The following is a 27,505-nucleotide window of genomic DNA, read 5'->3' as shown; positions in this document are numbered from 1 at the left end:
GATGGTGTGTATTGTTCTAATTGTCTAGGGACTATTATTGTATCTTAATTTCCCCCTTGAACTAATTATTTAGGCCAGAGCTTGTTTTTTATTTTAAAATTTTCGGAGTTTTTTTTTTTATTCATTTCTATATCTGTTGTATTTTTCCATTCCCCTACAGGATGAGCTAAGTACCCACAGGTATTTTTTTTTTCTCAGTTTCTCTTTGTGGATGTTACCATGGCAGCTTCTTTTTGTTTGTTTGTTTTATTTGTTGACCTTTTGCTGAAGTATAATGCTCATTCTACTTTTGTTTCTCTTATTTATTTATTTTTTAAGATCAGTGTCTTTATAAGTAGCCAAGATTGGCCTATGACTTGCTATGTAGGCCAGGCTGGCCTCAAACTCACAGAGATCCTCCTGTCTCTGCTTCCTGAGTGCTGGGAATAAAGGCGTGTGTCACAACACTCCACCTCAATTTCATGTACTTCACTTTTTTAAGAATTTTTTTTACTTCACTATGAATGGTTTGTCTGCATGTATGTATGTATACCATGTTTATGCAATGCTCACTTCTGTGGGCAGAAGAGGAAGCTGGAACACCCTGGGACTGAAGTTACAGATGGATGGAAACCTCTAGGTAGAAACCAAGACTGTCCTGTGAGACCGGTCAGTGTTCTTAACCTCTAAACCATCTCTCTAGTACTGAATTTTTGAACTTTGTAAGGATAAAGGTGTAATGTATCTTTTCTTATAAGTTACAGTGTTAACTATTATTGGTGTGTCATTTTAAAATTTGAATTAGTTTTTTTTTTTTGGTCTTTTCCTAAATTATTCTCCATTCCCACTTGGTTTTTGTAAGTCTCTGTTCTATTTCTTTCTCTTTAAAACTTTTCTATTTCAGTTTGCCTCAAACATTTTTTTCAGTATTAGAACATTCGTGAATAAAGTCTTGAACAGGAGATAATTGGGCAGTTGACACTCATTGCCACAAGCCATCCATCTTCTATCATAAATTGTCTGGGCTTTCAATGTTTCTTCATTTGTCTGTTCTCTGTTTTCCCTTTGATGTTTAAAGTATTCATTTCGTTTTATCCTTTCATTAAGATTGAGAATGCAAATGTTCTGTTGTTTGTTCTGAATGTGATTATCTTAATAGATCATGAACATTACTCAATTCTCTTCATAAAGAATAGAATTTCCCAGCTTTTATGGAAGGTACAACCTTTTTGTGGTATTAAGACTTAAACTTCTTTTTAATTTTTAAGTTAAATTGTATTACTTAAGCTGCCTTCAGCAATTACACTATTAAAGCTGGGCGTGCTGGCATAAGCCTGTAAGCCATAGTACTTTGGGAGTAGAGACAGGAGAATCAACAGTTGAGGTTATCACAACCATGCGGCTCCATCACAAATTTAAGGGCACCCTGGGCTACCAGAAACCATCTTAAAACAAAAACAAAAAGACAAAAACAAAGCACACCAAACAAGGTCTTACTGTGTGCCTCTCAGGGCATGACAAGGAAGGTCACACCAAGTCTCTTCTGAGCCTACCTCCAAGCTTATATGATCACTTTCTCCTTTTTGCAAGCAGCTGTTTTTTTAAAAAAATTTAAAAAATTTTTAAGTAAGAACATAATATGTAAAATACTATTATATTCAAACAGTGTATATTTATGTGATTCCCTTCCAACCTCAGTTTCTCCTTGCTAGTTGTACTTATGCAGATGTGGCATGTTTTCTAAAAGAGTGGATCAGAGAAAGGAAGAGGCCCTCATGATGGCCACAGTGTTGACAGGGAACAGCATGAAGCAAACTGAGGGCCCAAGCCAACCAAGAGAGGAGAAAGAATAGCAAGTCCAGTAGATCTGTCATCCCTGTGTGCTAGATACGGCCTGGGTATTCAGGGGCCAGTCTTTGAACTTGTAGATGTGGAGGAACAAGCATCACTGTCACAAACCAGGACCCTGTTTGCAGATTGTGGACCAAAAGCCCTCAACCATGCTTTAAAATCAAGATTTGGTCACAACAAACTTCTAAAATAGAAGAGAAAACTTGGATCACACAGATTTTTACCATACAGTGAGCATACTGCCAAAGGTCTTGAAAGCCAACTGAGGTAAATCTGGCTTGGTGACAGAGTGACCTTTAGTCATCTGCTTGCTTTGGTTTGTCAGCTTGACCAACAATAGGGTGGGAGTATGTACACTCCATGGTTTAAGTCCACCATGAACAGGATTTTCAGTTAGCTGTCATACCTAGGGTTTAAATGTCACCTGCATTGTGCCAGTCACCAGAAGCCAGTGAAGAGTGCCCAACATACTTTTCATAAAAAGTGTTACTCGGTACAATGTTATTAAGTTTATGAAAATAATTTAATTGGTATGAATGACCCTTAAAATAGAAAAATAAAACATAATATCAAAAGAACAAAGGCATATTCAAGTTCATTTGTGGGATCTAGAAGTATAAATATTGACTTTAGTATCATCCAACTCTTGACTTTGTCTTGTATTTCAGAGCTATAGTTTAATAAAGAAAAATAAACTTTATAATGATGATTATTTAAGTACTTATGAGGTCACCACTCAACATAGATCAACAGACTGTCATACATTATTTATAATGACAGTCTGCAAAGACGGGTTTAACATTAAGTGGACACATGAAATTAAGACAGCAAGACAAATGGGCCTCAGTTATTGACACACGTGTATAGTCACTCCACAGCTGTTAATGAGAAAGCCTGGTGTTGTTAAAGAAACTAATTTTCTGTAAATCTGCTGGCATATAAAACTCTTCCTCGGTGTCTATGAGCATGGTATATTTTATATATTAATTCACTGTTTTGCTTTTTGTGGGGTCACAGACAACAGCAACCACATTTTATATTCATGCTCACAGTGCAGAAGGTCTCCAATCTGTCCACATCCTCACCAACACTTGATAATTCATTCTCTCTCTCTCTCTCCTTCCCTCCCTCTCTTTATCCCTCCCCCCTTCTCTCCTCCCTCTCTCCCCTTTCCCCGCCCCTCTGTCTCTCATGCTCATGTGTGTATGCTTTAGTATCTCAGTGTAGTTCTGGTTTCTAGTTCCCTAATGATTAGTAATGTTGAACATATTTTCATGCATGGCCCAACTCTGGATTGTCCTTCCATTCTGTTTGTGATGTCCTTTAACACATACAAGTATCATAATGATTTTCCCCTTTTGTTACCTGTTCCATTGATTTTTATGTCACAGTAATCAGTGTCGTACAAGTTATGAAGATTTTCTCTGTTTCATCTGTGAATTCTCTGAGTTACTTTTATCTCTGTGTTAGCTCTGTCATCCATATTAATTTTTATGATTGGGTACTCTTGTTCAAAATCAACTGCACCCTCAAATGTTGTGTCCATGCCTACACACAACACTAGTTCCATGTGCTGCAGAAGAACCAAATGCAAGCCATGACTAACTTGGGGAGCGGGTGCATGACTTCTCATGTTTAGTCTTTGCTCCAGGTTCCACAATGCAGTAAATATAATTTGAAGAAGACAAAGGGAACCAATTCCTTTAGCTGGCTGCCCAGATTACTTTCTGCACTATCTGCTATTCCTTATGCTAACAGATTACCAAAGGAACACTAGAGGAAAACAGAAGGCCCCACGGTGCAGAAAGCCTTAAACCATCCTTACTTTCCTCTTCAAAGAATCACAGCATCTTTTTCTGACGAGAGTTTTGTCATAGCACAGATATGTGCACTGATTCCAGAAATTAGGTATTCAAATGAAGTGGGTGTTTTTACCTCCCCCCAATTCAAAACCTGCAAGTGACTTTCCAGAATCCTAGCACGTAGTAGGGCATTCCCGTAGAGACGTGAGTGTGCAAGGCAAGGGAGGAGAAAATGGAAAAAGGGACACATCATTTCTCAATAGGTAGCTTCTTAGCTTGGTTGCTGGCTGCCTGTCTCATCTGGGTTCCCTTCCACGGCATGGCTTTCTCTTCCTGGTGGCCTTCCATCTCTCCAGGTTCTCGCCCTGAGCTTCCAGAAAGATTTCATCTTCACTGTCCTTCAACTTCTGAAAGCTTTTAGTTTCAACTTTTGCTTTGCTCTGTGGGGGCATAGAGTCTTGAGGGTTGGTCCTTGACTCTTTATATTTGAGCAGTGACTCTTGACTTTGCTTCTCAGTACTCACATCACTTCAAGAACTTGTATCATCTCACTTGGGCCATCATCCCTCTACTTGGTGGAGCCCTTGGTTTTGAAGTTCTTTCGTATGTACTGGCCTTGATCAGATTTTTGCACTTCTTTGAATGTGTTTCTTCTCCCTTAGTCTGTGAAGTCTCTTTTTAGCTAGTGATGAGAAATTGCCTACAGTGCCATGGCTGCAGAGTGAAATCTTTTTCATTCTTTTTTGCTCTCGAAGTGGAGCAAATCTATAGAGAAAGTTGAAGATTAGGAATACCATTCATTCTAATCATTGAATTTGATATAAAGCCAAAATCAGTTACATGCCAGGAAAGGAGATGAAAACTGTAGCCAACTGTGAAGGTTGGCGGCAACCTACGCGTCTCTTTAGTGGGTGAGTTCTTGTGCAGAAATTCAGTTCCCTCTGCCTCGTACATACTGGTTTCCTTGTTCTTAAAGAGGCTGTGGCTGATTGAAGCTCTGTGCTACATCCATGGGTCACAGGCCTGATTGTCATGTGACCAGTTAGCTTTGGCTTGTTTAGGCTCATACTGCAGCCCTTCCCTCTACATGCTATGTGGCCCTTCATCCCCTCTTCCAAAAAGAACAGAGCAGGCAGCTCAAGAGTATGGCATCCCAAGGGAGAAGCTCTCCGGGTTACTTTACTAGTGTCATTGTCAGCAGGGTACAGGATAGACTTTGAGGGCCAAATGATGGCCCAGGGAAGGGTAAAAACACAAAGACTCTCTTACTTTTCAATCACCTCCCCCTGGCGTTTTCCATTTCCTGCTGGTACATACAGAAATGGCAACGGCACAGACTCCAATCAATGCCTTACTTTGTAGACTTGCTGGGTGTTTGTCCTTGATACTGCTGTGCCCAAAGCTGCTTCCCTAGGAGCCAGGACACCAGGAACGCACCAGTGCTGCTCTCCTCTGTCATACTTTAAGGACATGCTCAGTGCTGTTCAGTGGCTTTTGAAGGCACTGTCTACTCTTATAAAAATCCAGCAGCAAGACTTGGCAGTATGTATTCAGTGTTCCTGGAAAATTAGATGACAGTTCCAGAATTTCTCAGAAAACAGGATGATTTACAGTGGGTTCCAGTCTTGAGCAATCTGCAATTACAGCAATTAGATAAATCTCCAGGGTTTTATAGAGAAAAAAAATCTTCTTAAAATCTTCAATATACAAATAATTTTCTAATTCTAGCTGTGTTCACTAATAGTTGTGGCTTGGATCAGATATATAATTGAGTCAATGAGTCACTGATAGGTGAACTTTTTATATGTACAGAAGCTCCAAAATAGTTGCATGCATCTTTCTGCTTGAGTAGTGGAGGTAGTAATTGAGTTGTAGGGCAGGGCGCTATCAAAGCAGAAGATGACTCGTTTTGCATAGAAGGCCTAGTCTCTACCTTTAAATTTGGTACTTCGTAGTTCTCTTGTCTTGGTGAAATCAAACACCTTCCCTGTTCCTCTGTTAGGTGGACAACAGTGTAATAGGGATCAGAGGAAATGCCTGGAAGTTACTCAGTATCAAGAAGCTAGTCAAATGTTGTAGGATTGAATTTTAATCTCTCAAAAGATAATTTAGTCATGACTATGGCACTCGCCCAATACATTCGTAACAATATGCATTTTACCTACTTATTAGCCATATGGATTCTAGAACATTCTTGTATCCTCTCTTAGTGTTTCTGAAGTGCCTCCTTCTTTATACATCCTTATTATGTAACCCTGGCTGGCCTGGAACTACCTGTGTAGATCAGGCTAGCCTTGAATCCAGAGATCCTCCTGACTCTGCCTCCTGAGTGCTAGGATTAAAGGCATGCGCCCCCAGCCCTAGCCAGAACATTTGTTGTTGCTGTGCTTTGGGCAGTGAGGGACTGATTAAAAACTTTTCATAGTTGTTGTCCATTCTAGAAATATCAGTGTGCTTGCAACATAGCTTAAGACTCAAGAAACTGTAGGGGTTACAGAGCAAGGGAAACTTAGTCCTGAAAGCCCTGATGAGTGAGGTGACATATGAGGTCCAGTGTCCTCCCAAGGGCATGACAATGAGAAAAGACCCAAGTCGACTATGGATGGAGAAATGAAACTTTGGAGCCATTGTAAACAAAGATGCTGTTACTTCATTGCAGCTTTCCTCTTGTCAGAGAAGAGAAGTTGGTTTGGCGTTTTTCCTGACTCAGTGTGTTTACCGGTTACCATTTATCTTATCTCTTTAGAACTTTGCTGGAAGAAAAGTAAATTTTGTATGAATGTCCTTTATTGCCAACATACCAATCACATACCAATCGTCTTTTCATTAATCTTAGGCTCTTGATATTTGCAGAAATATGTGTATTTTTCCACCTTCACAGAGTTGGAATGTGGACTTTTAGCCTGTGTCATGGTGAATGTCAGAATCTACAGAAACAACTTAATCCTCTGGGATCTGTCTTTACCTCAGATGGGTAAAGAGTAATTTAAAATAACCTATTGAGGATGTGGACAGGAGTACTGGCCAGTTCCTCCTTCTGCACGTACACCTTGAGTCCTGCGTACAACTAGCCTGGGCTCTGCACTCTGGGGGCCCCAATCCAGGCCTGTTCTCTGCTCAGGAAGGTGGGCAGTGGCTAGATCTTGGTGATGGGCAGAGCCTGCTGTGCACATAGGCCTGCAGTGATTTCTGTATTCCGAGAAAGTTTAAAATAGATTCCTGGTTGGGTACCTTTACTGTGCTATAATTCTTCAAGTGTGGCAAGCAATACACATGGCATCTTTGTTAACGGATTGTAACACTTCAGTGGATTGGGGCGTCCCTTCTTCTCTGGCACCTGGATGAAGCATGTGTTTATTTTGGTTTATTTTGACAATCTCATTGCCTGGGTTCGGGTGCTGTAAACCATCCTCACTCAGATACAGAAGTAGGGAAAATGGCTGGATAATTACTGTCAATGCTTTGAATAACCAGGCAAAGAAAAATGATGTGTTCTAAATAGGCAATAATTATATATTGATTGATAAAAAATTAGGCAGTTGGCAACTGATTATTTTTAAATGATACATTTTAAGAGGGACCCTAAATTACTCCGTTTACTAAAGCAGAATAATTTCAGCATGAGTTTATTTAAATTTCCTATTTAAGTGTTTGACCTTAGAGTTAGTAGCTGTTTCAGTTCCATTTGTGTGCTCCTATGCCACGGTCACATGGGGTTTTTTCACTGCATGTGTGAATCTCTTCATGCTTATTGTATTTTCTTTTCTCCCTGAAAGTAATGCTTTTGCTGTGCTTCCTGTCTGGAAGCAAGGCCTCACCACCACCAGTCTTCCCTCCATTGACAAGCCTTTGCACTCTGTCAAAGAGGTCTACTTGTGCTTGCCTCATAGCCATATGTTTGTAGTACACACATTGTCAGTTTCCATAGGACATGTTAGATGTGTATGTGCTGATCCCCTCCGTCCTTCCCTCCACATCCGTTTTGAAGTTACTCTCTATGAATATTGGCATTCATTATTTTTTAACTTCTATGAAGACATCGTGTTATGAAGGCCCTTCTGGAAGAGTTTAGCATTTAGCCAGTGTTTGTTTTTCCCCTGCCAGACTTTGTATTACTGAGCTGTGTTCTTGGTGCTTTTAGAGTAGAGGAGGGAAGCCCTTCCCATCTCTGTCACAAGGTGGGCTTCTCCTACCTTGCTGCCAGGATCTCTGAGTTCCTGAAGAGATGCTAGTGATGATTGCGTTGTTGGTCCTCCACCCAGCAGTGGAGCAGGGAGAAGATAAGGGCACATCCCTCTCTGCCAGCTGTTTTTCGGTACCTTAGGATCTACTTAGGACACTGGAGTTGGGGTTGGATCACTTGGCAGGAGGACTCTCAGAAACAAAACAGAACAGAAGCGTAGATGAACAATAGAGAATAGAGCTGTGTGAAGACCAGAACTTTCCCGGTAGAAGATGTCCCCCAGATGTAATAATAAAAGAGCCACTGGTTAATGTCCTGTAGCAGATGACAAGGATTGGGATGACTTGCCATGACTGGCCTCTTCCTAGAGGGTCATTGTGAGCACCACTGACCTCATTCTGTGTCCTAAAGACTGTCCTGATCCCTGTCTCTGTGCTTCAGTGACCTGTCTTACTCTGTAGCACCACTTTCTCACCTTATAAATGAGTAAATTGGCATTGTATGTTTCTTGTTATCTACCGACTCCAGCTAAAATAGGCAAGTCTCTCCTTCAATCACTGCTATGCTGAATATAGGAGAGATGCTTGGTAAACATTTGCCACATGCATGAGTCTCGCTGGAGATTGACAGAAAGTATGGCTACTTTTTGATTTATTTACGAGATTATATCCTACGCCTCTGGGCTGGATGCTGACTGACTCTCTTGGGACTGGGACTCAGGATGGTCACTTCTTGGTTGTACAGTCAGGGGTGTTTGATATGCGACAGCACAGGCTAAGCACAGAAAGCCCCAGCGGTCATGAGAAGACAGCATGGTAGGACATATTTAGAAGTAAGATAATAGTCCTTGATTAGACTATAGATAAGAAAGGGTCTAAGGATGACTGGTTTTCAGCTTGGGAACCATTGGAAGGGTATTGATAGAATCCAGGATCAGACCAATAGATATTTTTAAAAAGAAGTATGTGGATCCCATCCATCTTACTCCCCACACTGGCCTCTTTTCAGTATCTCCCCTGTGTTACTTAATCCTCATCCTGGTCACAAAAGTGTTCAGCTTTGAAAAACTGAGGCTCCCCTTCCCACCCCTTTCCATATCCACCATGTCTTCTTCCTTGCTCCTATAGGAACTTAGGTCTTTGAATCACTGACTTTCAACTTGGAAATTCCCACAACTTGCATCCTAGAACTTGGTCTCTTGAGCTGGAATTGTTTGAGCCGAGAGATCTCATCCTTAGCCCAGTGGCGGAATGACAGAGGAGGCAGGGTCCTGGGAAATTCAGATGTGACTTCTTTTGTTCTCAACTCTTCCTTATTGAGCAGCTCGATAGCGTCCACCAAAAACATGGCCGTGGATTCACAGGTCCTTCCATACACTGGTCTCAGAACAAGGTTAACAGATGCGTAGCTAAGGGCCCATTAGCCTTTGAACCCCATTCTTAAGAACAAAAAAACCAACTATGGATGGAGAAGGAAGACATTTTGAAACTAGCTGGTAACAAGTAAGCAGGCAAGCAAGACTGCCATGGATGTCCTAGGGTGGAATCAGTTCATATTTCAGAGGGAAAGTCTCTGGGTAGAGAAATGTTTTGCAAATTTAATAGTGTAAAAAGCAAGGGCCTATGATAGCTACAGGTGACCTGTATCCATAATTAGTATAAGTGCACCACATGTGCACACACACCATATCTATGTGTGCATATACTCACACTCCCACAGTCCTCCATCTTCTCTTGCAAGTGTCATTCCATTTGTTGACAGTATTAGAAGTGCACAACCTGGCAGCTGGGCTTCTGCGATGGCGGCCAGCTGGCTCTTCCTCCTTGCTGTCTGTTGAAGCTAGAGTGGCCCTACGAATAGCCAGTTTGTTACCATTTATAACCGCTATTCAGGCATGGAAGAGTATGTACACAGCTTATTAAACAGAACAGTGAAGGCCTCCATGTTTTTCCCTTTGGCCCCTCGCCCACTACCACCTCTCCCCCAGCTCATATTAAGTTATAATAGAGTTGGAGGCCATCTCCTCCGGGATAGCCAGAGAAACTGGCCTGTGTTTTGTGACTGCCTTCCCAACAAACCCTTTGAAATGGGCATAGTTATAGGTGCTACTATCTGAATTTGTCTACAAATGAAAACTGGGATTCCTAGGCTTTTCAGGACTTACTGAGCCAGGACAAGTAGATGGAAACATGAAGATGTCAACTTCTTACTCAATCTGGATTGGTGTGGTTTAATAGTTCAACTACCCAGGATACTGACGAAGACAGTAAAGGCAACGCTGAGCTCCCTTCCATCTTCCCAGATAGCAGGAGGGCAGGGTAGGACACAACTTTCCTCTAATGGTCACTGAAGCTTAAATATCTCTATAGGCAATGCAACAATAACTGATAGGGCTCAGATCATTGTTCTCACCTTCCTAGGACTCTTTTTGAGACTATGTTGGAGACTCTTTTTGAGACTATGTTGGAGCCACCAGGCTGGCTATCAACTTGTGATCCTGCCTGAGCATCTCTAGTATTGAAATTATAGGTGTGCACTACAGTACCCAGTTTATAATACTGTTTTAACCATGGGTCTAATAGAGCCTCTCAGGAATATTATTATAAAATGTACTAGTCCAGTCTTAGAACTGTTTTCCAGAAGAAGAAATGGCCCATACAGTGAAGTGTTAACTTACATTATTTAGTTTGCCACACTAGTAGTTCATATTTTATTCCTGTCACAATAAGGATGAAGTAAACTTCTTGTGTCCCAATCATCCTTCATAATGTTAAGGCAAGCTGCCTTTCAGAAAGAAGGCAGCCTTTGACAAAAGGACCGAGTTTTGTTGTACTCTGATTTAACCTATATGATCCTTTTCATATTAGCTTCATGCGTTCCTCAAAGGCAGAGTGGGTTTTATATCAGATTCTTTCTGTTGCTTTGATAAAATACCCTGACAAAAACAGTTTATGGGAGAAAGGTTTGGTTTACAGTTCAAAGGAGTACAGTCCATCACAGCAGGGAAGGCATGGCAGCAGGAGCAGAGTCTGCATGATGATCAGGAAGCAGAATGGCCATTTCACCCACAGTTAGGAAGTTGAGAGAGAAAAAATAGGAAGTGATACTGGCTTTTAAACCTCAAAGCCAGCCTCCAGTGTCCTCCAGGACATACTTCCTCCATCAAGACTCCATTATCCTAAAGGTCCCATAACCTTCTTAAAGAGAGCCATAAGCCTAGGGGTAGGGTGGGATGGTTCATATTCAAACCACAACAGATTTTAAAGAGTGTCACCTTGAACCATTACCCCCTTGAACTCCAGCATGTTCCATCTCAGTTCTGTCCTTTGAGGAGCATTCACACCTAGTCCAGATATGCTGTCCCCACGTGTCTAGGCTGGAGCTCTGGGCCAATCTCATTCTGCCTCTGGGTTCTTGGCCATAAGCTGCCATTTACCCTTGGCCCTCTGCCCTCTACAGGGACTTAGAGATGAGGAAGAACCACTACCAAGGGATTACATCACACTCAACCCTGGGGCCTTTTCCCGGTCAGTCAGGACAGTGAGGGCCCTTTCCAAGTTGAGATTATTGTTGAGCAAGTTCAAGGAAGGGGTGCATGCCTTCCTTCTGCTAAACTAGAAGCAGAGTATAGGCTTATTGTATGCTTGCTGTGGACTTGGTTGGTACTGTACTCTGAAGGCAACTCCATCCAGTTAATTGTTCTAAAGTGTGTTTCAGGCTCTGGCTGTAGTATAGATGTTACAGGAGCTATGGAACCAAGAGAGAACATACAAAGCATGGAACTGAAGAATCTAGGTTCATTTTGATGGCATAGTGATTCCTATTTAAGACAAGGCAACTGAATCTCTGAGGTGCTTAGGGATTGTCCCTTAAACTAGCAGACCAGAATGTCCAATGTTGTTTTTCCAAGTTTGAACTCTGTACTTGCTAACATGCCACATTGCATTTTTACTAACTAGTGCCTGCTCCTCTTTATTTGGGGGTCTGCGAGTGGATGTGTAGCTGGGTGATTCTTGAGTTCCAAAGGACTGAGCCTCTTTGTGACCTTTTAGCCTGGTTCTTTGAGGCTCCCTGGAACTCATTATATGTAATAATTTTCTGTGACAGAGGAGAGGAAAGTGATAGGGGAAAATATTCAGAAAGTAAAACCTGGAATTTCTCCCTTTTCCAAAACTTTTAAGTCATGGGGCCAGAATTTCTTGAGGTCAGAATCAAAATATTTTTATTCAATTTAGAAATATGTTGTTTTCCAATATGTTCATGCCCCAATTTATGCCTTGACTGATGGTCTTATATTCTTTAGAGGCTGTAGTTGTTAGTCTTCCTGATTGGACAGTTATGGGATGTGGGTAGAGATTCTACAGGTAGAACTTCCAGTTGCTGCTGAAGTTATAGAACTCACAGAAGACTAAGGTGCTCTCTGGTGATGCTTTTGACAAAACTAGCCTTGTGTAATTGAGGTGGAAGTTCTGGTGCCCTTTCAGTTGTCTTTTCATCGGAGAAGTGGTTTGTTAAAGTTGAGTATGTGTAAGCAGTGATGGTAAGTAGAGAGAAGAGCCATGGCAGCCATGGATTGAAAGTGTTTAAACTAGTAGAGGAGAGAGAGGTGGGAATGGAGTTCGTTGGAACTTATGGTGGAAGCTGAGGAGGTAGAATGCAGTTGCTAGTTGATGACAGGAAGCCTAGGTGGAAACTGATGCAAGTAGAAGGAGTAGTGGAAGAAATGGAAATGGTGAAAACAGAGAAACAGTGAGAGAAACTGGGAAGGTACTGGTGGAGGAGAAGGAAAGAGGGAAAAGTTATGGCGGAGATGGGGGTGGAAATGGTGGGAGAGCTAGAGGTAGTGGAAAGCTGGAAGGATGCTGGAGGTAATAGAAGTGGAAGAGCTGAGGGTGATCAGGTGATAAATGGGGGAGGCATGGGAGAGGTCATGGAAGAGAGGTGATGGTGGTGGAGAAGGTGGAGGAAGAAGTGAATTCAAGTGGTGATGGCGGTATTATAGGAGAGGTGATGCTGGAGAAGCAAGAGGTAGAGGAGGGAGACATGACACACCAGTGGTTGTAGTGAAAGTAGCCTCTGACATTTGCTTTGAGGAGCTCTTATGGGCATGATCACCCAACAGCCCTTTAGGTTGTGGAGTCTTCCCCAAGGTCACGTAGCTGCTCATCTGCAGAAATTCTAGAGCCAATGTCCTTCACCTTAAGGCCAAGCAAGCTGCCTCCTTGATATGGGAATACCGGATCTAAAACCAGGAATAAAACTGACTTGGCAAAGACATTTTATTTTGGGAAAACCATTTGTCAAGATTGACAGGCCCCGGACATGAGGTTTCTTTGGAGGGTGATGGAAATATTCTAAAATTAGAACCTGGTGAGCGTTGTACGTTCTGTCTTGATAGCAGTACTCACAGGATCGTACACGTCCAACAGAGGAAGTGTATGCTATGTAACATCTCAGTGTAGGTGTTTTAAAATATGAAACATTGACAAACTCTACCATGAATAACTCAATCTGATGTGTGTGTGAGTAACATAGCAGAAGAGGTGTTAAAGTTAAGCAATTCGAAGTTGCTTTTGCTGATGTCTAAAATAGCCTCCTTTGGAGATAGTTATGTTGCAGAAATGCCAAATGTGGAGTACTAGGGCTTTTCTGTGCCTTTGAAGACATTAACTGATGTAGGTTAGTGGGAAGATTAAAGTGAAAACTTGAGCACATATACGTACACACGTGTGAGGATGTATGTGCACACACACATGCTTACCTTTCTGTCACATATGTATTCATATATATGCATATATGAGACAAGTTTTTTGAAGTCTGGCCAGAAATGATCCAAACATTTTCATTGTAGACTCAGCAGCTTATATAAATAGTATCATAAGCAAAAAGTGTAATTGGCACCATTACAGATAAAAAGTATTGCCCTCACTCCTTGATAGAGACAACTGGCATGCTGAGCTTTTCTTCTCTCCTTCAGACTCTTAGAAACTGTTCTGGCCTGGGCTTTATGCTGGATTGACATATCTTTGCTCTCCCTTTGCCTTTACATGGTGGCATCTAAACAGGCAGGGCCATGTGGGGCGAAAGCATACCTCCAGCTCATTTGTAGTTAGTGTTCTCGTCATTGGGAGGTAGAATTTTGTACATCTTACTAGAAGAGAAGTTAGACTGCCCATTACAACTTTCACCAAGTTGTCTGATACTTTCTGGAACATAGGTACAGTGACATCTTCTACTGTTGAGAACAGATGAGCTCACATCCATGGATTATGTACTGAACAACTGGACAAAGTCCCTTTGTTTCCCCCTCTGCCTCTCAGCTTAAATCTTCTCACAACTTTGACTGCATTTAGAATAACAAAATTAAAACCCAACACTACTGGAGTTCATGTACTCTCTTCAGAAGAATCACCTTGTGAAGACTCTGGTGAGGACTCCAGCATGGTGTACCTACCAGCTATCTCAACAGATGTCCCCAAGTGGGCAGATGGTCAAAGGTTGGTTTTAAACCAAGACATTATGGAGGGATGACAGCGAGTAGGTAGGTGGTCAGTGCATAGCAGATACTGGTCTTTCCCCTGAATTGGGTTCCACACCCACCCCTGATACATGTCCTCCTTCCCCAAGTCACTTCCCTAAGCTTTGAAACACCTGGGCTCTTGATCAGTAGAATGGAAGAAGTTAAATGCTTGCTTATGAGACCAGGATCTCAGGGGTGTGCTGGAGCAGAAGGGAGAAGCTGAGAACAGTCAAGAGGAGAGCAGGTTGGCCCCAGGCTTTGACCAACAAGAATCGCCAAGGAGCCTTCACACAGCAAACTGATATATATGGCTTATGAAACATAGTCAATCAAGACAACAAACAAAGCCACAAACCAGCCCTTATCCCTCCCTGGCTTACCTTGCTCTGTCGGCCACCATTTCTTGAAATTGAAGTTCCAGGGATCTGACAGTGCAACCCAGGCACTATCTTACTCTCTTAATGCAGAGACAGAAGGGAGCTGACCATCTTTACTGTCCCTTTTCACCAATTTCAGTGTTTTGGGTGAGTCCCATTTCATCATTTAGTGCAGTGTCCCAGATTGGGCCACCCAAGAGAGGGTGGGCTTTTCCTGTTTTCACAAAGGCATGTTTCTACTTCGATCTGCTTGGCAGACTTGGACTTGAGCAAGTACTTCCAAAACCACATGGATCTGAGAAGGTCCAGCACTAACTAAGAAAGTGCCCTGGATGGTTTCAGGTAAAGAACTTTTGGAACACACTTCCAACTGTCCCACCTTTTTCTGGAGGCAGACAGCATAGTAATTAAGAATCATAGTCTGAAAAGTATTTGCTATTAGCCTGACCTTCAGAAAATAATCGTAGCTTTCCTCTCAAGCACCCGGGCCTCCTGCTCATGAGGGAGGCAGTGACCACAAGGCCACCCTCTCTTTCCCCTGCCCAGTTCTATCTTCGTGGAGGCCAGGAGGCTAGGAAGCAGACACACAGATAAACAGAAACTAACCTGAAGAGGAAACCTTTAGTCTGGCCTCGCTGTTCAGTCCCTTGCTCCTGGCAGCATGACATTGTTTGCCTCGGAATGGCGGGCAGACATTTGCTCTTGACCTTCTGGGTGTCAATGCCACAGTCAGTAGGTAACTTTACTCTGCAGCCTTTGGGGGGTGATTTCATTTTACAAATGCCGTGATTTTTAATGCACAGGTTGGTTGTTCCAAATTGAAAATCCTCAAATATGAACTATTCTAAAATTAAAAACTTTACAGGAAAAAACAAACAAACAAGCAAACCATAAGGCCACAATTGTCAAATCTACTCCCTGAACCTGTATCCAATTAATAAAAGTACTACATTAAGGTTGCTGTGAGGAAAAGGCATGTATGAAACATAGCTGAATTCATGTTTAGACCTGAGTTTCTTCCCTAAGATCTATCAGTATATCCATGCACACATTCTCAAGAAAGAAAGAAAGAAAGAAAGAAAGAAAGAAAGAAAGAAAGAAAGAAAGAAAGAAAGAAAGAAAGAAAGAAAAACTGTTGGTCCCAGGCATTTCAGCTAAGGGTCACTCATTTTGGGTCAAGTCTTCTTGACTTCTCAAGGGAACAGAATTCTTGTCTGAAGCTCTAACCTGTTTAATTTTTAAAAACGACTTTCTTTTTTTTTCATCTGGGAATTTTACAAACACATGCACTTTTTCGTGAGATTTCGTGACTTGAGACATACATGAATGTTGTCAGATAAGAGTAGAGACTGCCTAGCGAAGTTGTAGATAAACTACAAATAATGTTTAGGTCAAGTCCTATGTAATATTTGGTTGCATACTTATACCAAATAATAATTTTCTGTCTGAAACATTTACCAACATGGTGTATCTTTTTTATTCCTACTTCTAAGAAGTTATGTCTATATAGCCCTGTTCGCTTATGATTTCTGAGACGTCTCAGGGAAAATGGTGTGTTGAGTGTATGAATGAGTCTCAGACTTAAGTATTCATAGGATGTAGCCAGATGCTATCAGGTAGGGCCATGTCCATTGCAAACGGATATATTTAATCAGAACTATACGAGATCTGTGACACGAGAACACAGGCCCTTCCACTCTTAGACATGATAGGTTTGTATATCTTGATAAATGTTTCCTAGTATCCTTGTGAACTGCTTCCAGGCTAATGGTCCACTAGTGGTATTTCCATGAGTGATAGAAGCACTCATTCAAAGATATATTTCAGATGAGACATTTTAATATTAACTCATGTCATGGGTACGTTTTAAGAAATGAATTCTTAGGCAATGTTGTCACTGTATAAACATCTTAAAGTGTGGTTATACAAAGCTAACTGATTGAGGTCCCTGCATACCTGGGTTGTATGGTGGTATAGCTTCTAGCAGACATACAGTCTATACTGAATGAAGCTATGTGTTCTGTGACTTTTCTAAACCTGTATTAAATCTTTCCTGGCTCAAGAAGTTTGCTTGGAAGAAAGTGACTAAGATGTTCATGTAAAAGAAGCGAGAAAGGAAATACTCTGTTGATGATAAAACCTGTTGGCAGGCTGTGCAAGTGGAAAATGCAGGGTGTCAGCCCAAGAGCAGACAGATGTGCGGAACTGATGAGTAGGGGCTTAAAAGAAGGTGTATGTGTGCATGCGTGCGTGCTTTCGTGTATGTGTGTGCACAGCAACCTAGAGCAGGCAAAACAAGGATTGGGTAACAAATATAGTGCTGTCGTTTGCAAGTTATTTATTGACCTAAGCTCATGTTAAGGGTTTGCTTTCCAGGGTGGCACTGTTGGGAGGTAGTGGAACCTCTGAGGGATCAGGCCTAGGGAGGGGTGGTTAAGTCTCTGGGGGTCTGCCCTCAAAAAAGAGGGCTTCTATGTCTTTGGCTCTCTTTTTCCATTTTCTCAAAAAACTTGACCATGAGGTAAGCAGATCACCATGGACTCCCTGCTGTTGCCACCAGGTACCCAGATACATTGAGGCCAACAAGTTGTAGACTGAACCTTGACAACTGAGTCAGATTAAAACATTTTCTCATAGTAAGTTGAGATTGTTATCTCAGGTGTTTGCTATAGTAACAGATAACTGGCTAATACCATTTGGTGAGATGACATCTGTAAAATCTCTCCCTTTCTCCTGGTCACCAGATTTCTCCCTTTCAACAGATGGGCCTTAGTGGGACATCTTAGATACAAATTGGATTTGGGTATTCATAAAAGTCTGTATATTCATCAGCAGAACACTGGCCAAATAAATTAATAGCTATGCAGCAAGGAATGCTGGATCTCTGAAGAGATTCATCCAATGGTAGTTACATATGTTGACCAAAATATGTCAGAGATTACTTAAATATGATTAAATATCGCTTCTTTAACAACTAGGATCATATTGTCCATATGATCCTAAAAACACATGTCCATATGATTCCAAAAAACACATATTCTCTGCAAATAATGCAGACATTTTATCTGTATACATATAATCAGTTATGTTTCTTTTTTTAAAAAATAATGTTTGGGGTACAGATAGGTTAAATACTTTGGTATGTGATTAGAGTGGGATTTATCTTATCTTTTTGCTTCATATTTTAACAAATTCTAAAATAATTTCTTTTGAGGGGAAGGAAGTAGGCATCAGTCCATGGGATTTTGTTTTGATTTCTGTGGGTTTTCCTTGAAGAAAGTATGGAGGCAACTTGCCTTCCTTTGAAGTATGTTTGTGAGTGCTTTGGGTGAGCTGGCCTTTGGTATCTCTTCCTCAGGGCACATACACACATGGCTGTGTTCTGAAGCATATTGTGGATCTTACCTTAGCTCTTCACTTTACACATTGGTGTGTTTGTGACCCAGGAGAAGTTAGCACCGGTTTCCATGTTACAAGGGATCTTTTCAGAAGTCTCTGGACAGAAAGGCTGCCTGCCAATACACATTTGAACACTGAAGTATGGCCGCAGACCCATGCCCCACCACTCTGGCACCTTTGCGAAAGCAGTGTGCTCTTCCTAGGCCGTTAGGTGATTTGGCAGGAAGGACTGAGTGATGGGTGTTTAGCCAGCTTTCCATGTCTCTTCTATGGACAGCCCTGGTGCGCTGGGAACGGTGATGTGAAGCTGTACCTTTCCCAGAAGAGCAAGAACTCAAGCTTGCCAGGCTTGCATTTGAGATATGCTACTGAGATTTGCTCAGTGAATTTAATAGAATAGCAAGCCTCTTATTTAAACCAAGAGTTCAGCTCTAGTTCTGTGAAGAAATGCATATAAAACACCACAGGATAAAGCAAAAATTAGAGTAACTTAAAGAAATTTAACAAAATTGGACCAGTATAACTTCTCTATTCTTCATCACCTTTCCTATTCATATTATCGACGTTGCCACAGTCCTATAAGCAACTTGTTACCTGTGATCAGTTTCCGAGAAACCCAACAGACTTTGCAGTAATTAGTTATTTTCTTTTGAAACAAGATGCTGCCTCCTGGAGAAATTATAAGTTCTATATTTACTCATAGTCTATAGGATCGCACACCAAAGCGTGCTTTCCTAACGTTTTCAGTTTAGTTGGTTGAATACATGGAGTCATAAGCCAAAGCACAGAAGGCCAACTGTATATTCTAAAATATCCTCGACACTAGCAGAGTAAGATTCTCATGCTATAGTAGTTTGGGATTCTGGAAACAATGAATAGGTACAGTTATTATTTGTATAATAGGTTTATCAATTGTAGATGATCATTCCCCAATCTATGATTGTTTTGCTTAGTAAGTTTTTGATGTTATGATTGTGTAAAAGCAATATGCATTCAACACAGGGATTTTGAATTTTAAACTTGAATCTTTCTGGACTAATACCGTCGTATGATGCTGTCTTACTATGCAGGGCAGTGAATATGTGTCACACTTCATGCATGTTGAGCCTCATGCTCACAGAGAAACAAGAAGTATTCCATAGTGCGCCATGTCCCGAGCACAACGTCGAGTCGATTGGATGTGCTCAATGCACCTCAGATATTGTGTGTTTATGATGAATTTAGTGGGGTATGATCCCACTGTAAGTGAAAGAAATCTGTGTTCTGCTTGTGACTATATATTATTAATAAGTATACTTAAATGAATACACTGTTCTTTTGGCACAGTTCAAAACCTTTCTAATTACAGAAGAAGTATATGTGGTTTCAAAATGTTCACAGATTTTGCAGATTTATAAGAGGTTGTTAACATCTTACTACCAAGAGTTAGTCACTTTTTCGTAAGCGTGCGGTTATAAAGTGGCATATTCCTACCCATGTTGAAATGTTTCTTTCATTGGCTTAAGATGTTTCTATGAAGATGTTTTTTCAAAAATTTTGTATTTGCTGTTTTAATTTCTGCCTAAAACATTGTCTTCATTCGACCTCCCTCTGCGCTCCTCAGCCTCTGTTGGCAAAGAACACCTTATGGTCCCTGACTGGATTGTTCTGACCCAGGACGTCCAAGACTGCTTACCCAGCAATTCTAGAAAGTGCCGTGTGCTCGATAGAGTGTTGATTATTGACATTCATTGCCCAAGCTGAGCAGTCAGCAGTTGTCCTTTTTAAATTACTTTTCAGGGAAATCTACAACAAAAAAAACAAAAGGAGCCCCTTCTAACTCCCGTGACAACAGATCACCATTTGCCATGGTTGGTTTCCCTTCCACAGCACATTTCTACCTGTCATTTAAGACTGTAAAAAAGAAAGAAATCGAAGGGAACTGAGCAAGAGAGGAATTGGTGGTGGGGGTAGTACCTCCTTTCACTCTGTTGTCTTTTTTTTTTTTAGGACAAAGTGGGGCAGTCATCTTCTAAACCACAAAACCTAGCCCGGACTGGGTTTTCATCTCAACCAAGAAGCCAACCAGGTAAGAACTGACTGTAACTATGCAGCTCCCTGAGAACTTCATAGTGGTCCTTGGTGCCCATGAGGCTCCACGGTACCAGGTAGATGGGACAGTGTGAAAGTGACTAAGTCATTAGTATCAAGTGTACTAAAACCACCAGGCAATGGTGGCACACACCTTTAATCCCAGCACTTGGGAGGCAGAGGCAGACGAATCTCTGTGAGTTCGAGGCCAGCCTGGTCTACAAGAGCGAGTTCCACAAGAACAGGCATCCTCCCACGTACTGTCCATCCTTGTTAAAATGCTTATCATTCTATAGTGTGACACTTCTGAAGCACTTGTCACACTGTGTTGTTTAGGGACACAATGACATGGGGGATAAAACATGTATCTGTTTAATATGGGTGAAATTTTTTCCCAGTATTTTTGATCTATGCTTTGTTCAATATATAAATGTGAATCCTGGGGATACAGAAATCCAACTATATACTTTAAAAATGTTCTTGCCATCACTAAAATAAGATTCTAGCATCCCCTTTTTTTCTTCAGGCCAGTAAAATCTAACATATATATCATTATGTATTTTCTTTCAGTGAGCATACTTCAGTGAATCAAAGGTTAAATTATGTTTTGTGTGAATTAGCTGGGATTCACCTCTGACTTTGCTAGGGTACTGAATTCTACATAAATGCAACTGGTCATTTCCTGTTGGGGTCCCTCCACAGGGGGAGCCTCTCTTTTACCTTCTGAGGGTCTTTCCACCCTGGGAACTGCTGGATTTTCTGTTGAGTAACTCCACAGCAGAGTCCTTTATATTTGGCCATTTTTGTGTTTTCAGTTATGCTAGTTTTGTATGCATGTACTCTAGGCAGCTCTCTTCCCTTTTTTTCCCTTATTCCGTCTATATTGTTAAATTTTTGAGAGGGTGTCTATGGGAAAGAAGGTAATGTCTCTAAATGAATATGAAAGTAATTTGGTAAGTTAGATCTAAGAAATGGAAATTGTGATCAAGAATGAAGCCACTGACCCTGATGTGGGACTGGGGAAACTCACCTGGCCATTGTTGGGCTCCTGGTAAGTAAGTGTAAGTCCAAGAAACCATATGTTTTTGAGCTGGTAATTGAAGTAATCAGATTGTTTTAAATTGTTTAATGAAAATGAGGATGACATTTAGCAAAAAGTAAACACTGAAGTGTACCATGCAATCAAATAAGTGTTTTCTCAAGCATTAGGCAGCTCATAAAAGAGCCAGGATTGTCTTTGACAAACAAACTCGGGCTCACACTTCAAAAAATTTTCCAGTGAGATAATGTAAATGAAAGAGTACCTGTTTGTGAGGGCTGGTTTGACTCAGCACACCGTGCCGCTGATGAATGAGCTCACTGAAGTTGAGATGTTCAAACAGAAGTCTGTGCTTGACCCTTTTATCATAAAATTAGTAATTGATCTTTTAAAAATGCTCAAAAGCTTACCCCTTATCTATTATCTTTACATTCTACTCTCAACTACTGCGTAGATAGTGGGCAGAGCTGGCTCCCTAAAGAGAGCTCTTTTCATGTCTCTTATGTAGCAGCCAGTGGAGGTTAGGACTCCGATGTGTCACAGCATCTGAAACAGGGCTTAAACGGAAAAGAATCACGTTTTTATATTGAATTCGACGGCTTATTGCCCTGAGAGAGTCTTTACCTTCAAGCACACCTGTGACATTGGCTGTTGTTAGTCCTTCTTTTCACATAGCATGAACACAGGAAAAAACAAAGAAGAACCAAAGGAAAACATGGCAGTACAGCCATAGAACCAACAAAGACAAATAGAGATTAGTTCAAAGTAATGGAAGCCAAGAAAGTTCTGAAGGGAAGAAATAGATGTCCTAACACACTATGACACTGATAACCAACTTGGGCACAATAAATGTCAGATAATATGATTTACTTTCAAAGCACTGAGGGAAAGATAACTATCCATCTAGAGTTTTATACCAATGTAGCCTTCCTAGTAAAGACACAGTAGAATTTTTTCAGCTGGTTCTTCAGAAAACAAGTTACTGGCCAGCTTCATTCAAAGAATATTTGGAGCTAGAGAAACATCATAACTCGGTGGTAGAGCTCTTTCTTAGCTGGCACAGACCCTGGTTTTGATTTTTAGTATTTAAAAGTGGTACTTCAGGAAAGGAGAATATGAGCACTGAGAAAAACATGGCAAACAGGAAATGGTGCAATGGAGAGAAACTAGCATGGTGTTGAGTTCAGTGCCATGCAAATGGCTGAAATGGGAACAAAGTGAACACCACATATTCACACATTGGGAGTCTTTGGGGACTCTGAGTCAAACGTGAAAAGGCTCTAGTTTGGAGAAATAAAATGTGGAGTAACTTGTGACCGTAGGAAAAGGTAAACTTAATAATCCATTTGAAGATTTTAAGTGCAGCTACAAGTTGACTGTACTCACTAAAAGAACACATATCTATAGTTTCTGACTTACCAGAAAAAACAAGAATACATTTTTTAAAAATCAAACAATGTCATATAGAAAAGAAGAAAAATATGATGTGAAAGGAAAAATGAAACCATACAGAATATATAAGATAGTAGGCAAGCATATCCATATCAGTATTCACAGACTCACATTTGAGATTCACCCCAAACCTACCCACCAGACACTCTAGACTCTTCTCTAAACCTGTATCATTTTTTAAAAAGTTGACCATCTATGGAAAGTTGCAGTAAATTTTAAGCAATCATTTCATGCAAGCCTTGTTCTTTGACCTAGTGTGATTAAATCAAATGTCAACACAAAAAGTTCAAAACAAAGCATGTAGACATGTTTATAGACACTTTAAAACACATCCTAATTTTACTCGTGACCTGCACAGGAAATTATGGTGGGAATACCAGTCATTTAGAATGGAATGGACATGAATACATGGCAACTAGTTAGTCTATCATACAGCTAAAATGGTGTGCAGATCTTAACTAATGTGTTCCAGAAAGAAGAGTCATTGAAACTAGAAGAGTGTGAATTGAATAAATCTAAAAATTTCAAAGAAAGAAATTACGAAGATTATTTTAGAAACTCATTGAAATAAGAACAGAGCAACAGACAATAATGAAACCGAAGTTAGTCTTTTGTGTTAATAAATACATAAAGAATATAACACAGTGCACAGTCATGTCTGAGAGCAAACCATGTTAGTACAGGCTAGAGTTTTAAAAAGGAGAAAACCCTGAACTGTAAATGTGGAAATAGAATGTATTGCAGTGGTGTCAAAGCATATCTGCTCTTGAAATGGATAAATCTTTGCTTATGTGTAGTACTGGTGGCTGAGCATCTAGGGCCCTGGGCATACCAAGCAAATGCTCCACCCCTGAGCTGAAACCTAATACCTAAAATAGAAAAATCTTAAATATCTATTGAGGGAACGGAGCCAATGATCAAGACTTCCTTCAGCAATAACTAGGCAGTTTTACAGGTGAATATTACAAAATCTTGGAGGAACAAGTAGTGTCTGTCTATGCAGATTGTTTCAGAGAGATAGGCACAAAAATGGTCCTACGGAAAAGAGGTTTATATTTGAAATAGTGCCAGAAGTCAAAATTATAGGCCTGTTTTACATGTTAACATATTTTTAAAGTATAGATAACTCAGTAGTTAATCAAATTCTGTACTTGAGTCTTAAATATTCTACCCAAGTTGGGTTAGCTATAGTAATGCAGAGATGATTTTATTACCATAAGCTGGGGTGAATACAGCAAACATGTTACAAGACTAAAGGGAAAGCAAGTGATAATATATAGTCATAAAAAAGATTATTTAGTACTCGTTCCCACTCGTTATAGTAGAGAACTGACCAACAAGGTTACAAAGGAACCTTCATATTTTATTCAGATGGACTGTCAGAAAGCCACAGCATTTGTCATACATGGGGAGTTGTGATTTGAATGTGAAGTGCTTCCCATGGACTCATGTATTTGAATAGTTGGCCATAGATTATGGTGCTGTTTTGGAGGATGTGGAACCTCTAGAAGGCACTAGAGAAAATAGGTTAGTGGGAGCAGGCCTTGAAGTATGATAGCAGAGTCCGACTTGTACATTCTTTGCTCCTGCTACCAGCCATGGTAGATTGTCCCTTCAAGTTGTAAGTCTCAGTAAGCTCTTCCTCTTGTAAGTTGGTTCTTTTCAAGCATTTGATCACAGAAAAAAAAATAATTTACGCATGAGGAAATAATAGTTGTGTCCTGGATAACCCAGAATCAGTCAAGATCTGAGCCACAATGTGTTAAGATTGTAAACATAAGAAGAAAGAAACCCTCCACTTAGCTGCAAATGTGTTATTCAAAGAAAAAAATCATGCTTAGAATAGAGGGAAACTTTTAACATGATTAAGAGTTATACTTAAGGGGCTGGAGAGATAGCTCAGTGGTTAAGAGCATTGAGTATTCTTCCAGAGGAAGAATTCTGAGCACCCACATGGCAGCTCACAACTGTCTGTAACTCAAGTTCCAGTGGATCCAACTCCCTCATACAGACATACTGCAGGCTAAACAACAATGTGCATTTTAAGGAAAAACAAAGAGTTATACTTAAAAGTCATGTGCCGGGGATGGTGACACATGACTAGAATCCATCACTAGATAGTTTAAGGCAAGAGGATAATAAGGCTAAAGGAAGCCTCAGCTTTATAGTTTGTTTCAAAACAAACCAGAACCAATAAAAATATAATAGTATTCCTGTTTATCAATAGTAAAGAAGCATAAAATACAGTATAGAAAGAAATCCCAAGTATAAGAGTAGTAAAACTTATAAGATACCCAGGATGAGTGAATTCAACAAGATTACCGGCTGCTGTGTGAAACCACTAGAGTCTAATGCCATAGAGGAGAAGCAGAGAGTTGTGCTGATGGATGAGACGGTGTGTAGCAGGGAAGATGAGCACATGTTCCCAAGTTTATTTTTGCCTTAGTTGTGGATGCCATGAAATTCCCAGCAGAGTTTTGGGTTGTCTTGGCAAAAGTTTCTTAACTTTAGCTAGAAGAGAAAGATGATCATGACCAGGAGAAACCTGAAGAATGAAGTTGATAGGTGGGTGCGTTATGGTCCGATAACAAGGGTTCTTAACAGAAAGGAAGTGATGTGGCTCATTCAAGGCAGGTAGAGGTAGAACTAGAGCAGACATCTAGATATGAACCCACACAAAGCTAAGTACAACAGAGAAAAGTTGTGGCAGAAAGGAAATGCCTGCAACCACAACTAACTGTACTTCTGATTGGTTGAGAAGATGAATCCCATGACGTATTCTATACTATAGTTAAGTTGAGGCCAATTAAGTAACTAAAAGTGTTGGGGGGGGGGAGGCTTATGCAATGTCTTAGTAAAGAATTGTAACCTGAAAGCATGAAGATTCTCACTTCTCATTTATTCCTGTTATTCAAATAACCCTAAAGGAAAATGGTAAGTTTGCTTATAAATGCATTTCTGTATAAATATACCAAATGTCATGAAACACTGAATAGTACTTCAGCCCAGGGAGGTGGGCATGCAATGCATGTAACATGCGTAGCATTATTGTCTTCAGTTTAAAAAAAAACTATAATTCTAGTAAATAAAAAAGACAATGTCAAATAGCAAAGGTAGTCATGAGCCTGGACAGGCAATTTGCAGAAACATCGAGCATGCTGTCTTCCTTCTGATTCTGGACACTCATTTCACATGAAAACTAAGGAAACCAACTGAGTGGAAATCAAGGAAGCCGATGCTCTGAGGGAGGTTTCGGGGAACACAAGGGCACAGTCCCTCTTTCAAGTGTGTCCAAGTGCAATGTTCATCTTCCCTCTTGGCACACACACAGCACTTGGGAGTCTGTGGTGAGCAGGCCTGGGGAGTGCAGCTCTCTGACAGTGCAGTACAAAGGCCATTCCCTTCCTGGGAGAGAGTGGATCAGCCTGTCTCCAGGCAAGCATGGAGCCCACAGGAGCATGCAGGGGGCCTTCCCAGTGCTTTCCCCCAAACCACCATCTTCTCTTCCCGCCCCACACTCAGAACCAAGTTCAACGTATGAGGTTATTTTTAAGAAGCCTTCTTGGGATATTTGGCTGAATAGAACCAAGATACCGTGCTGCTCCTTCTTGCTTCCTCATTTCTGATAGACTTTAGGATAGCATGTATGTAGTGCCGAGTCGCTGGCCGGTTCCTTACAAGGTAGACTTTAGGATAGCATGTATGTAGTGCCGAGTCGCTGGCCGGTTCCTTACAAGGGACCTAATGTATAGAGTAGAAGATTAGCTGTGCCTTTCCTTGACCTCTTACTTCTCTCTGGCAAAGAGGATTTGTCGTTCCTGTTTGATTATCTCATTCCGAACATAAGCTGCTTATTTTTATGTGGCAGTTGCTAAAAACACTCCATGTATTTATTTCTTAGCAGCACCCACAGGAAGGGCCACACTTTCCTTTGAAAATGGCTCATTTTCTAATACTTAAAGGTACACTCAACTATATCGAAGAACTACTTCTTCATTGTGGAAGGAAATATATAAAGCTTATTGTTCTAACCATCGTGAGTGTATAATTCGATTTTATTCACAGTGTTGTACACCAACATCATTATCTGTTTCCAAAACTTTAACACTCCACAGAAACCCTGAGCCAATTAAGCAATAAATCCTCCTACCTCTTGTAACCTCTAGCCCACATGCTGTCTTTCTGAACTTCAAGGTTTGTCTATGTTAGCTTATATTATTGCCCCAAATAATACTCTGCTATGTTGACTTCCGTTTGCCTCTGGATGGACATTTATTTGATTTTCTTCCACCTTTGGTTCTTGTCACCATGTGAGTGTCTAAGTCTGTAGATTTAAAGCCTTGTGGGCTTATACTTACGAATGAGTGGAATTGCCAGAGTTTTCCTTACTTCCATCTGAATGCCTAAGCACCTTTGTTGGAGTCAAACTATTAAAACGTAGGAGAACCATCTCTAGTTCTTTCCCCGCAAACTGTCTAGTGTCTACAATCCTTCTGCACTGTGGAAAGTGAAACAGCTCTTGCCATACCAGATAATGATATTTATACATCACGATGACTGTTCCATAATATCAGATAGCATGAGGGATTATAAACTGTTAGATTTGACAGGATATTTTAGCTCTGTCTTCTATTTAAGTGTTTATGTGACTTCTTTTTTCTAAAAAAAAAAAATAGGTTCTAGAAATAGTGAGAACTTTCACTTCATATTTTAGTTCATCAAATCCATTTCACTAGTCTATGTGGTAGGGATTGTTAACTAGGGCCATATTTATAGGGAAGAAAGAGGCCTGAGATAGGAGCAGTGTCCAGACCCCACCCTTTTGAGGGCCAG

The 27,505-nt window shown here is 40.7% G+C and overlaps 1 protein-coding gene across 3 annotated transcripts in view; it reads left to right on the top strand.

Moving 5' to 3' along the window:
* Grb10 (growth factor receptor bound protein 10) overlaps window positions 1-27,505 on the top strand; it is a 112,933-nt gene that overhangs the window by 25,229 nt on the left and 60,199 nt on the right. For all 3 annotated transcript variants that reach the window (XM_085692223.2, XM_085692222.2, XM_085692220.2), the window contains exon 2: window positions 20,101-20,179. In XM_085692223.2, coding sequence (XP_085548349.2) covers window positions 20,101-20,179 — 79 coding nt within the window. The remainder of the gene's footprint in view (window positions 1-20,100; window positions 20,180-27,505) is intronic.

This window comes from Myodes glareolus, chromosome 8, assembly GCF_982192425.1.
Source record: "Myodes glareolus chromosome 8, mMyoGla1.1, whole genome shotgun sequence".
Lineage (NCBI taxonomy): Eukaryota > Metazoa > Chordata > Mammalia > Rodentia > Cricetidae > Myodes > Myodes glareolus.
This window is presented reverse-complemented; position numbering and strand designations above follow the sequence as displayed.